General features: G+C 33.3%; 2 protein-coding genes across 4 annotated transcripts; both read left to right on the top strand.

The window, feature by feature from the left end:
• The first annotated feature begins 8,678 nt into the window (after positions 1-8,678).
• On the top strand, positions 8,679-10,610 carry LOC127132508 (uncharacterized). Of its 3 annotated transcripts, none has more exons than XM_051061464.1 (2): positions 8,679-9,211; positions 10,401-10,610. In XM_051061464.1, exons 1-2 carry the CDS (start codon positions 8,951-8,953, stop codon positions 10,473-10,475), a joined length of 336 nt encoding a protein of 111 aa, XP_050917421.1. In that variant the 5' UTR covers positions 8,679-8,950; the 3' UTR covers positions 10,476-10,610. The 3 variants fall into 3 exon arrangements, with proteins under 3 accessions (XP_050917421.1, XP_050917422.1, XP_050917420.1); XM_051061465.1 differs by having other exon boundaries at positions 8,679-9,224; XM_051061463.1 differs by lacking the exon at positions 10,401-10,610 and having other exon boundaries at positions 8,679-9,987.
• Positions 10,611-11,827: 1,217 nt separating this feature from the next.
• On the top strand, positions 11,828-12,404 carry LOC127129644 (uncharacterized). The gene is made up of 2 exons (XM_051058795.1): positions 11,828-12,262; positions 12,384-12,404. Exons 1-2 carry the CDS (start codon positions 11,828-11,830, stop codon positions 12,402-12,404), a joined length of 456 nt encoding a protein of 151 aa, XP_050914752.1.
• The last annotated feature ends 1,277 nt before the right edge of the window (positions 12,405-13,681 follow it).

The following is a 13,681-nucleotide window of genomic DNA, read 5'->3' as shown; positions in this document are numbered from 1 at the left end:
GATCCACTATCAGCAGTATTAATTCAGAGTTAAACTCCCCCGTTTACAACTCTTCACTTAATCCCTACCCAATGCAATCTATACCTAGGAACTCCTAGATAGAAACCTCCAGTTTCCATTCCTATCACTACAAATACAATGTAATGTTAAAACAACTTGAACTTGCTTCACAGCTTCGTTCAAGCACATAATCACTCTTGCCTACAGGCTTTGAGTTACAAAAACTCTCAGCTTTGAACACTGAGAAACACATGGTAACCTTCCCACAGATTGGGAGGTTTACCTCACACACACCCCTAAATTTTCATTCTAAGAGGCTTACAAAAACTAGGTTACAATATGCTATTTATAACCTAATCACCAAACTGGATTTGGGCCTTCAGAAATCGCAGCAAACTTGTTCTTTGCTGTTACAAATACAGCAGAAAATTTCTGCTACAAACAAGGTCTTCAATCCTAAAATCTCTCCATATATATCTCCTTATTTTGAGCCTATATATATTCTGATTGAGTCTTTAAGACCTCCACATGGGAGTTAGGATATTCACCAAATATCCTCACTAATCCCAGAATATATACTGAATTAATTAATTCAGTTTTCTACACATGTGCGATGTCACAGACATGATGTCGTGACATCGTACATGACATGTTGGTCCAGATGTTGAACTTCTTCAACCCAACATATTAAAACAACAGAGATGATTACATTATTTGTTTTACAAAATTAATGCCAATCCCAAGGTATTAACAGGGCCCATAGACATTTATCCTGTTACGCAGGATGGGCAAATTCCATCTAGGTCACTCATGTCCCTCAGCATGCTTCGTGGAGTACCCATCAACTGTCTTTATGGTTATCCAGTTACGAACAACGTTGGATCAGCAATAAAGCACTCGACTCTACATCTAGGGTCCATAGTGGTTTCAGGTCGAAGAGTGGTATACACCATTATCACCATGAGAATAACTTATGACACTTTGCATAACATTCTATATAGTATTCTTATAGCGGGTCAATCCGGTATAAATATTACTCTTAATATTCATACCTATGTTTAAGACTTGATAACTCTTTATCCATGATCCATGAGATGTGATCATCAGTCTACAAACATAATAGTCTTAATGCTTTAATGTTATCCCACTTCACAATAAAGCTCGACTACGGATACTTTAAGAATAATGTCCTTATGTTTAATGTGATCTCATGATTAAGTCATACTTGATACATTAAACGGACTAGCTATTCTATGGACTTTATTAAACAACCATAATAAAGAAAAAGCCTTAAATAATTCGATACAAGTACCAAAAGTATTGGCCTCTAGGGCTTACACCAACATCCCATACATCTGATACATAAGGCAAAAAATATCAAGAACTCGAAATTACTTCCAAACTCAACCCGGATCCCGTCACACTAACGACAAAGAGATAAAATCTTGATGGGTCAAGTGACTCAACAACTTTAATCAACTTGGCTGATGGTGAACTCTCCTCAACCAAGCATAACAAGCTGATCAAAATTGAGAAATTGTAGATGTGATGTTGCATCCTTTATGTGTTTTTCTATTTATGTGTTGTATGCAATGTACTATGGATATCACCAGGGTTCTTTCTTTGATATCTTGAATTATGGTTTAACTACTCTCTTTTTGTAATATCGTATCTCATATGTACTATTGCAATATATGGAAGTTTCATACGTGTCTTTCAATATTAATATAATGCAATGTTTGGTTAGTTATAATGTTGATCATAATTCATTGTTTTATTCCCTAACTTTATATGCGACATAGTCTTACTTATCAATAGTAACCGTCCAACATATGTCCCAATTCTTTAGGCCCACACATTGATACTTTTCATATATAATAACATCCAACCACTTTCACTTACTCGCAACCTTTTTCTTCAAGATATACACAGGCAACCTACATCACATTCATATCATAAAGTTATTTGAAGGTTCACTTTGGGATCTACTAGGTGACCTATAAGTCTTGGCATCATTTGATTCTATTGTAATTCCAACTATTGTAAGAACATCTTCTATTATATATTGTCTTTGTTTATTTACCCTATCTTAACTATTGCCCATTGTTATGTAGTTTATCCATTTCACATTATGTACCACTTATTGCTTATATATGTTTTTTAACATTCATACAACTATATATGGAAATTGACCCTTCCTTTGTGCATCAAGTTGGTTACAAACTGCCTACATGATGTAAGATCTATGACAGTTTGTATGAATTTGAGGTTAAATGGAATCAAAGTCTCATAGATCCATACTTACAAATGAGTGGACTAAAATACTTCATTGTGTAGATTTTCCTTTCAATTTTAATGTTGTTCATCTACACTATTTTGGCGATGGCCTCTTTTTGTTTATTCCTGTACTAGACCACGAATTTACTAAATATGATTTTCCTCATTGGCACACCCTATCACTATCGGATCCAACTAAACTATCTTTTGAAATTGTACTTTATGGCCATACAAATATTGAAGGTGTCCGTACCCTGGTAAAGTATCCATGATTTCTGGTTTTTCCTTTACATTACTTCAAACTTTATAATAATGGTACCTGCTGAAACTTTTTTTTCTTCAGAATTTGGAAGAGCCTTATTCCATATCATTACAGCCAAACAATACACATCTCTAATTTTAGTGGGGCCTTCCAATCAACCCGTTATGTGCCAGATTCAAAATCAAAATGGAGACCCTTATTTTTTTTTTTGAATTAGTTCAAGGTTGGATGCCTTTTCTTCAATTTAATGGATTTCACAATGGAGATGTTATTAGATTTACTTTCCATAATGTTCATTTTAGTGATGTTGTCCACGTTTCTAATGTAATGTTTTGAGAGGTTGAATCCCGAAAAATGTTATTTTCCTTTTTCTTTCAATCTTATCTCAATTAATATACACTACTAATTGTTTCACTTTTAAGCTTGTCATGATTGCTGCTTTGGCTGATATTTCACGTGAATACACAGTATAAACTAGGACTTTTATCAACTATTTAAATAGGACACGATTATCAAAACACCATACCATTTGTCATTGTTGTTTTATGTTAAGTAGGGCCCACTGCCCCATGTATTTCAAAACAATATAACTAAGCAAACTACCCTACTCAATCATGTCACACCACTACAGCACAACAAATTTATCTTATTTTCTGGGTATGCTTGAAAATTTACTCTCTGTAACTGATTACAATATTATGCAACCACACCTTCACTTTTATACATTATAATAATAATAATATTTCCTTTTGACTCTAACATGGGGCAAATTTTTTATGACTTTTCTAATAAACCAATTGTACAACTCAACTTATCTCTAATTGCCACCTAGTAACACTAATTCCATTCTTCTTTGGCAAAATTTATGTTTCGTCAAACCATTATACCATTGTCCATATGTTGCACTCTTAATAAATGATGGACAATGTAGAATACAATCATACTCCTACCTCCATTGATAGGAAGAAAAGGAAACTAATGGAATTGAAGGGAAAATTAACACAAACAGGTGGCAACAACAAAAATGTAATGCACACACCAAATTGTTCATTGTTCATCAATGATAACCACACTTCACTTGAACGCACAATACCACTAAGGGTTGTTACAAATGTTACTCACATTGCCCCCTCTGATGGTCATAACATATAAATCCAAGTTACAAACGAAAGGGATTTGATGGCCAATATGGAATTGATTTGTTCAATCATTTCACAGGCACAATACCAAAAGAAACCAACAATGTTCCTCTTTATCCTATTAACTTTCAAGGAACCACCACTACACAAATACATCATGTTCATTCAATTCCTACAAGTCTTGTAGATTCAACAACAACAACTTATTTTCCACCTTATAGACACTCACCTGACGAGGGAAATGCAAATTCATACGATGAACAATATTTGGCAAATACTTCTGATTTAGACGAATCTTTACAAGCTGAGTCGTACGTTACTTATTACTCAAATTGTTAAATTTTGATTATGTTGTCACCTTATGCTTATTACAGTTTTTTTGCGTATTAATCAGTATAATGTTTGCCAATCTAGAATATTCAGATATCGGAGACCCTGTTTGGAATGCCCAGTTTTGTCGAGCATCTATGTGGTATTAAGAGTGTAAGAACAAATTAAGGCATACTACTATTCCAAAGTTCTAATTGTGTTGCATGGACGAAAAAATTGTTCTCCCTTTCATAGAACATCCACCAGAGCTATTAAAAACACTTCTTTATGACAAAACACTCCCGACAAGAAAGAATTACCAAAATAACATTAGAACATACAATGCAATGTTTTCCTTCACATCTCCAGGCATATTGTTTGATACCACGCATTCTAAGGGGTGAGGTCTACCTACTTTGCGACTTCATGGTCAGACTTGTCATCGAATTGGAACTTTTTATCTAGAATAAGGTCTTCCTTTGCAATATGCTCAACTGTATAGATTTGACACTAAGCATGAGGTCAATAACATAATTGATTGCTTCAGGTACTACATCTTCTTAATTAAATGCTATGTGTAACGCAACTTACATTGTCTATTTGACCACCTTTTTTAATCCAACAAACAAAGAGAATAAATTTGTTGAAAGATAAGTTGTTTCAAAATTAAAGTCCATGTTGGACGAGTGTAACGTCCATGCTAAAACGTTTAGGATGGCAATGTTTTAGGTGGATATGTGGTGTGTGTGGATAAAAAGAGTTTCCACTTTAGGGAGAGCATTGTAGACTCACATTTCAGGGAGAATCAAATGACTTGAACATTTATAAATGAGAATCCAACTCATTCTTGACTTATTCTTCAAGCTTTGAGAAGAAGCCAAAATACCCCTAAGCTATCTATAGGGAGGAAAACTATGTTTAATTCTAAAAAATATTTGAAAACACTAAAATGAGATTGTAAAAAATCAATTTCAATTTAATTAGAGATTTTTAAAAATACGTGCATTTATAGTTTTTATTGTCTTGAAAACAATATTAACAGACACTTCAATTTCATATTCCTTAAAAATGTAGCATTATTAAATTATTTAAAAAAATTGTTAAATAAGTTATTAGTCCCTCTAAATATAATGATTTTCATTTTTATTTCCTCTAAAAATTTCCTTTAAGAAACTGTTCTTCCAAAATTTTCCATCCCTACAATTAGTCCCTAACGTCAAATGCCATTAACAAATGCTTACATGGCAAGACAGGTGGATTACATAATATTTGTTTAACTGAGATATTTTTCATTTATTCAGGTGACAAGACAGGTGGATGCTTACATGGCTCTATGTTAATAGAAACCCTAACACTCAGAAAATCCCTAATTCTCTTCTTCATTCTCTGTCGTTTTCTCCACTCACACATTTTGTACGTGGTCCCAACGACTTCAAATTTCATTACTTGTGGTCCCAACATTGACGAAGCTTGCTTTGAATCGTAACTCTGTTTGTTACGGTCCCAACATTAAGGTTAGTTTGACATGTGCTATCGTGTATTATAGTTGGTTGTATTATGATTTGTTTATGTTTTCGAATATTATATGTCTGTTATGTGCCCCACTTGCTTTGAAATCCCTGCATGTTTATTTTATTGTATTGACTGTAAACATCTAGGGTTTTGTCTTTGACTATGAATGTAATGTCTAATTTACCCTCTTTTATGTTTGTAATTTACATGATATGGGGTTATTTAAGGTGGTATTTTACACCAAGGATTTATTTGTAAAAGATGCAAGGTTAAGATATGATGGTGGGGATGTTTATGCTTTCAGTGGGCAAGACTATGATTTTTTGTCCTTCTTTGAAGCTTGTGACTTAATTAAGGGGATGGACTCATCCTTTAACATTGATGATGTGAACTTGTGGTGGAAGAATGAAGATGATTGTCTTGAAAAGGATCTAAAACCCTTTGCTAATAATGAGGAAGCAACAATGTTATCTTTGTTTGCTGAGAAGAAGAATTTTGATGTTGAGATATATACAGAGCCAAGATCATCAAGGCGTGAAAAGACTTATATGGAGAGGTTAATAGAGAAATAAAAAGGACATGAAATTGTTGAGGAAAATGAAAGTGCCGAGGATAGTGAATCAATTGAAGACTCTTTAGATGGTATAGACTTTGAAGACAGTAAAGAAGAGAGAATGCATGATTTTGATGAAGACGTGGATGAAGGGTTAAACATTAGAATGGATAATGGTGAGTCTAGAATAGAGCCTGTTGACGGTGCTGATACAAGTCAAGGAAAACCGGAAGTGTTTACTACAGGTGAAATGGATATGGAGCATGTCAGAGAAGATGATTATATGACTGATGAGCTTGATAGTGGGACAGATGAAGATAATTGGGATGACAGGCCTGCAATGATTAGGTTTAATGAAGAGGAAAAACTTATAAAGGATTTCATATTTAAGGTGGGAATGAAATTTTCATCTTTGAAGCAATTTAAGAAGGTTGTATTGGAACAAAATGTGTTGAATGGTAGGAGGTAGGGTTTGCCAAAAATGATAGGAATAGGTGTAGGGTTGTTTGCAAGGATAAACAACATTGTGACTACACTGTGCTATGTAACAGAGTTTTGAGAACTACATCATTTAAGATAAAAACTCTATTTCAGAAACACAAATGTTGAAGAAAGTTCTTCAACAAGAATGCTAATGTTGATTGGGTTTCTAGAGTGATTGTAGAAACGTTGAAGAACAATTCAAGTATGAAATTAAATAAAGTTGTAGGATATCTAAGACCGAGGTTTGCTATAGAAATAACTGGATGTATGACTTTCAAAGCTAGACATTTAGCTAGAAAGGTTGTTGAAGGGGACTCAGCCAAGCAATATAGTATGCTCTGATCATATGGTGTTGAATTTAGGAGGGAATCAAAAGGAAACACATTCAAGTTAAACATTGGAAGACCAACACCTCGCTTTCCACCAAAAGTGCCTGAGCCTGTTGTCAGAACTTTCATTGGTCCAAGACCGAAGTTATCCAAATCTACTGTCAAACAAATGTCAATTGATACCAACAAAGAAAAAGGCCAAGCATTTACATACAAACCAAGTATGATTGATCTTGTAAGTTACCAACTTATACCAACTAAACTTGTTTGGTGTTTTATGTTTATTAGTTTGGTAACATTATGCTGTCATAACTAGTGAAAATAATAATATCACCAAGGAAAAAGGCCAAGCATGTTGAAATTCCAAAAAGAAAGAGTGATAGACTTAGGACTATGAAGACATGTGACATTGTGGAACCTGAGAGGCATGCAGAGGATCCATTTGTGATTCTTGAGGAAGATACAAGTGTTGGCAGTGCTAGGGGGAAGAAAACTTGGAATGACATCCAGAAGAGCTTGACTCAGTGAATTTATGTTATGAAATATGTTGTTTTCTGGAGCTTATGTAATATGAAACTTAAATACTCTTTTGATTAGGACATCAATGTTATGTAATTTGAATCTTATATACTATTTTGTTTGGAACATCAAACTTATGTATTATGGTGAATTTCCATTATGAAATTTATAGTTTGGGATATCAATCTTGCAAATTACTGTCATCAATATTTTGTATTATAACGTAATTGACATTATGTGCAGTCAAGTTACAACCAATTTATGCCAAATTGTGCAAACTGCGTCAACTTGTTAACATTATGTACACCAATTTGGATTATCTTATGCAAATTAACCCAAACTATTTCAAGACCTTTCATTAACAATACAAACCTAAAATACATCACATTCAACAAACTCTTCATTGACATTGCAAATTCACTACATTACAAACTCTTCATTGACATTGCAAATTCAAACAAAACACATCAAATCCAACAACTACATTTCAAAATAAAATACACATTAATCATAAAAGACAATGCAAAACACAATATCTTCAATTTTCCATGAAATTTCTCTGTTTTCAATTTGGTCTTCAAATTATTGTTTTTCTTCCTTGATTCTTCATACAAGGTTTTCCAGATTTTGCTCCAAGGTCTTCTTCCCATATGAACAGATTACACGTATCAGCATTCCTCCAATAAGGACATCTCCAAAACAACCTTCATTTATTAGGTCCATTCTTGCATTGGCACGAAACCATATGAACCTGACACCTACAAAACTTCCCAACTCGCGATTTTACAGAGGCAAACAACATTAGGTTAGGTAACAACGAATGAAGCTTGGGTGAAAGTGAAAAAGAACGAGGCTTTAAGGAACAAAGCAGACCAAGATGAACGAAGATGAAAAACAAGGAGGCTCTGAAGAAGCTGGAGGAAGATGAAAAAGGAAGACGTTGAAGAAGATGAGGGGAAAGAAGCAGACAAAGAAGAACAAGGCTTGGAGGAAAACTGATTTAGGTCAAAAGGAAAATAGCTCAGCTTTAAATTGTGATAATTTATACGTTGTATTTCATAAAAATTAAAAATTAAAAATTAAAAATTAAAAATTAAAAATTAAAAAAATTAATCCATTTGTCTTATCACGTAAGCATCTGTTAATGACATTTGACGTCAGAATATATATAAAAAAATTCGAAAAACAATTTAACAATTTTTTTAAAAAATTAAAAATGAAAATCACTATATTTAGAGAGGACCAAAATTTTATTTAATCCTAAAAAAAAAATATATGGACTATTATTTTGAATGGAACACAAAAAATGTTAAATAAATGCATAATAATAGTTTGGTTGCGTTTCAGTAACTTCTTCTACCTCCTCGCTCTTCTCAAATTCAACTACGCTTTCTTTCCCCTCCTTATATCTCAACTACTTTATCCTCTTCATCAAAATTCAAAATCCCTATTCAATTTTTGACCTAATTTCTTTCAATCCAACCAATTTCACGAATGAAATTCATCAATCCCTATTTCCTTAGGTGAGATTCAAATCCACAATTGCGGTTTGAATTTGAATTGATTGATGTCTGGTTCTTCTGATGAAGAGATCTCGAACGGTAATCGCGATGGTTACCAAAGAGGAGGAAGTGACGGCGATGACGATGAAGATGAAGAAGAGTATCGGAAGAAGAAGAATCGTGGAAGAGTTGATTTTGGTTTTGGTAAGAGGTTGGTACTTCGTCAATTTACAAAAGCTAAGAATCAAATTCGGAGAGTCAGAAGCAGAAAGGCTCTTCTTTCGTCTTCGTCGTCGTTAACAGCGGCTTCGTCGAGGAATGTGAATGTGAGTAGTAGAGGTAAGGTGGTGATTATTCACGGTAATGATACTGATAGTAGTAGTAATACTGCTACTCGAAATGGATTTGGTTGTAAGTTTTGTTTTTCGCGTCCTAGTGTATTGGAAAACCCTGATGGGTCTCCTAGTAGTGACCCTAATGATCCGAAATTTACTCATTCTATGTTGAAGAGTTTGATAGAAAATAATGATTTCTATTCCAAAGAATGCAATACACTTATTGAATCTTTAATTGATTGATTAGTATTGTTGGAGAGTTTCAATTCAATTCCTTTATCAACAAAATGTTGGATTTTGTTTCCTTAGGCTGTTTGGGGATTTTCTCATTGTTAGATGGTAGATAGAGTTTGTCTAAATTGTTGGGTTTGTTCTATGCTGCCTCATTTTGAAGCTCAGAACACATTGCGGTGTAACCTGCGGTCGTTATCGTTTAGAGGATTGTGGTCCAATAAGTTGTGGGCAAGGCTGTTGTAGCCATTGAGTAGTTACATACTATGAATGGTTCTTATAGATAACAACAGAGGATTGCTTAATGAGTTGAGTGTGAAATAGGTTGATGAAGTTCGGATTCCTTGATATTCAGGAACCTCTACTTGTCCTCAACTAAGAAGCGGTGTTTGTACATATTAAAGAGAAATTTTTTGAACCCTGCCATATTCATAATCTATTTGTGTTATAAGTTTTTTGTTTATTTATTCATGTACACTTATTGTTCATTGATCCTAATAGTGGTTTAAAATACCGTCTTTATTACAGTTGTCCAATTGGATTATTGTATACATGTGTTTGGTGATATTTGGCAATGCCTTCCATACTTGAGTCATCATATATTCATAAAGGTTTAGCTTCAGAGAACTTAGTAAACATTCTGTATTTAAGGTTTAGGCTTAGAGAACTTAGGAAACATACTGTATTGCAAATTTGAATGTTAGATTCCAATGTCAAGGGGTATACATTGTGAACTTTTCTAATTGATGGGTTTAATTCACATACGTGTGTTCACTTTCACTACTACAAGAGATAGTATAGTAGTATTAACTTGATTCAAAGGACATCCCAAATTATTTCAAATATTAAGATGAGTATTCCAGACTTTCACTACCACTTTACTATAAAACTTTCTCACTTCATCTTAAGAAAATTAACATGGTTATATTGGCAAAATGTGTGAAAACAGGGACAAGGTGGGGGTGGAAATAGAAGAAGAAAAAGGGTTTGTTTCCATATTTATGAAGCTACCTGGGAAATGTAATATTCAAAGAATTGTCACTAAAAGTTCTTTGATTTCTCTTTGCAATCTTCGTTTATGATGTACTATTATATTTCATCATTAACTTTGTAAATTTGACTAAGAGAAAAGAAATAATGGAAGTATGAACTTTGCAAATTTGACTAAGAGAAAAGAAATAATGGTATCTCTATCCGATCTATAAAGAATTTAGATACCTGTTAGATTTGTTTATCCCCATTCCCAAAACTTTTACTTTTGATTAGGAATATGGGAATCTAAAAAACATAAGCTTTTTATTCCGATACTTGATTGCCAAGTTGAAATGCTTAGATTTAAAATCTTAGTACATAAAAGCCAACTTAAAAATACAGGCAAGACTTTTTGTCAAAAATTATCTAGAATTGTGAAAGCAATGTATTCTGAGCCAAGTGCGTCACTTTTCTCTCACATTATCTGTTATTTTAAATATCAAAGAAGTTTTTGTTATTTTATTTTTTTCAAATGTCACTTGAAAATTACACAATTTTGACATTGGAGTTTAATATAATGGGAGGCCATATTTTCAAGTCATGAATCAATATTCTTCAAACCTAATCATTTAGAGGTTTTATCTTGTCAACCACACACTTATATTTGGCATCTCAATCATTTCAAAATTCTAAAAATGATCTTAATATTATTTACCAATCAAAATTTACCTTTTTTTTTTTTAATTTCACTCTTACTAACATTCCAAAAATGAGAATTTTCGGTAAAACAAACGAAATTTTTTATACGTATTTTTTTGCATTTTTACTAGACTTTTGAAAATTTCGGGTGAAGAAATACTGGAAATTTCACAAATTCCGGTATTTTTCTGAAAAATCTTAAACCTATACAAAAAATTGTTAAAATTTTCGGAAAGAAACAAAAACTTCTGCAAATTTAACATTTTTCGGAATACTGGAAATTTTGCCCGCACACCAAATTTTTTGTTGCAGTGCAAAAAACAGAAAAATACTTTATTTGTATGGTTCATAGCCGGCATGGTCTTCTACATATTCTTGTACAGATTTTACGTAGTTCTTCACCACTAACGCAATATGTTTTCTATGTAACAAGTTTAATTTAAATATTTTTCCGCTTCTATATGTTATTGATAGTATAATTTTTATATGATGTAAATGACATATTTGAGTCCCGATCTAAAGTATTAGAATGAACATAGAATATTTCTAAACAACATGGGGATTGTTGTTACGATTGTTCGTTCTGATACTGCAAATATTAAGCGAGGTAGGAAAGATAAATTGAATATGGATTGTGAGAGAGGAGGAAATTATAAAGGGAAGAATGCATCTGAAAGCACTAAATCCTCATAGGGCATTTATAGTATGAAAGTGAAATATCATTTTAGACTGAGATCTGCGCATAATGGTAGTAGTTGGAAGGTGATAGTTAGGTGTGAGTTTCACAATCATAAACTATCTCGGGATTTAGAAGGCCATGTCATATTGGGTTGTCTAAAAGTTCATGAAAGACAGTTTGTGAATAACATGATGAAATACAACATGACTCCACGGTACATAGTTTCTACTTTGAAAGACAAAGATGTAGAAAACCTCGCCAGTGTTATCCAGATGTATAAAGCTAGAGATACATACAATGCGAGCAAGAAAGGCCTACTGACGAAGATGCAAATGTTGTTGAGTCTTATTCATAAGGAAAAATACATGTGCTGGACTAGAAATAGAAAAGACTTAAATGTTATTGCTGATATCTTTCGGACACATCCTGCTTTAGTGAAGTTGTTGAATATGTTTCATTTGGTATTGATTTTTGATTGTACATAGAAGACAAATAGGTAATGGTCAGTTGTTGATTTTTTTATATCTTTTCGACATACTCTGATTTATCATATTTTTGATTATGTGCATCGTGATCTTACAGGTACCGGCTACCGCTGCTTGAGATTGTTGATGTTATGTCAACAAAGTTGACATTTTTGGTAGGCTTTGCCTATTTGGAATATGAAAGGGATGGGAACTTCAATTGAGCACTGGAGAAGCTCAAAAAGTTGTTCTCTTCCTAGAAATGGCTACTAAAGGTTGTGGTGACGGACCTGGAACTTGCGTTGATGAATGCCATGGAAGTTGTGTTTCCAAATTCAACCCATCTGTTGTGTTTGTTCCATATTTAAAAAAAAACGTTAATATGAAATATAAATAATATGTTAAATAAGAAATAGAAGAATATGTCATGGATTTATGGAATAACATCATGTATGCTAATAGTGAAACTGAGTTTGTCGCACACTTGAAGCACTTTGAGACAATTTGTGCTGATATTCCTTTATTTGTTAAGTATGTGAGTGAAACATGGTTGACACCTTATAAAAAAGGTTTGTTGTTGCTTAGACTAACAGAGTCACTCATTTAGGAAACACAACAACAAATAGGTACACATATGTCATTTTGATGTTATTACATTACTAAACATAATTTAACATAGACTTTATAATTATGGTTTTTAGGATGAAGTGTGCTCATTGGAGACTAAAAAAACATGTTGACTACAAGTCAAGGAGATTTATGCCGAAGTTGGGATGCTGTGAACACCATGTTGAAGTTGCAGCTAGGTTCAATCAGGGTCTCGTTTCAAAAAAGTATTGTCAACATTGAGCATCAATATAAGACTCCATTTTATACCCTTTTGCACTGTTTTGTTTCAAGACAGTGTATACAACACATTGAAAAGAAACTAGAAAGGGTAAAATTTGTTGGTGCAAGTAAAGATGCTTATGGTTGCTTCATTAGAACAACACATGGGTTACCTTGTGCATGTCAACTTGTTGGTTTTCAAATACAAGACAATCTTATTCCTTTAGAGCCAATTCATGTTTTTTTGGAAGAAATTACACATTGAAGAATATGATGTCAATAATGAAGAAAGTGGTACACAATTGGATTTAAAAGAAGAGTGTGAAGAGTTGAAGACATATTTCAGTACTTTGGATATTGTAGGTCAGAGGGTGTTGAAGAAAAAGGTTCGAGAACTAACATATTCATCCACAATTTCTATGTGTCCATCGCCAGTGAAGTACAAGCCAAATAAGGGGAATAAAAGGAGTAAAAAAGGTGAAGAGAGTGATGTGCATCATGATCCTTCACAATGGGAGCATGGTGATGGGTCACAGGAGAGTCAAACTACAAAGAAATCATGAATGAAACCAACTGTAAGTCAACCGT

Source organism: Lathyrus oleraceus, chromosome 3 (assembly GCF_024323335.1).
Source record: "Lathyrus oleraceus cultivar Zhongwan6 chromosome 3, CAAS_Psat_ZW6_1.0, whole genome shotgun sequence".
NCBI classification, from domain to species: domain Eukaryota; kingdom Viridiplantae; phylum Streptophyta; class Magnoliopsida; order Fabales; family Fabaceae; genus Lathyrus; species Lathyrus oleraceus.
This window is presented reverse-complemented; position numbering and strand designations above follow the sequence as displayed.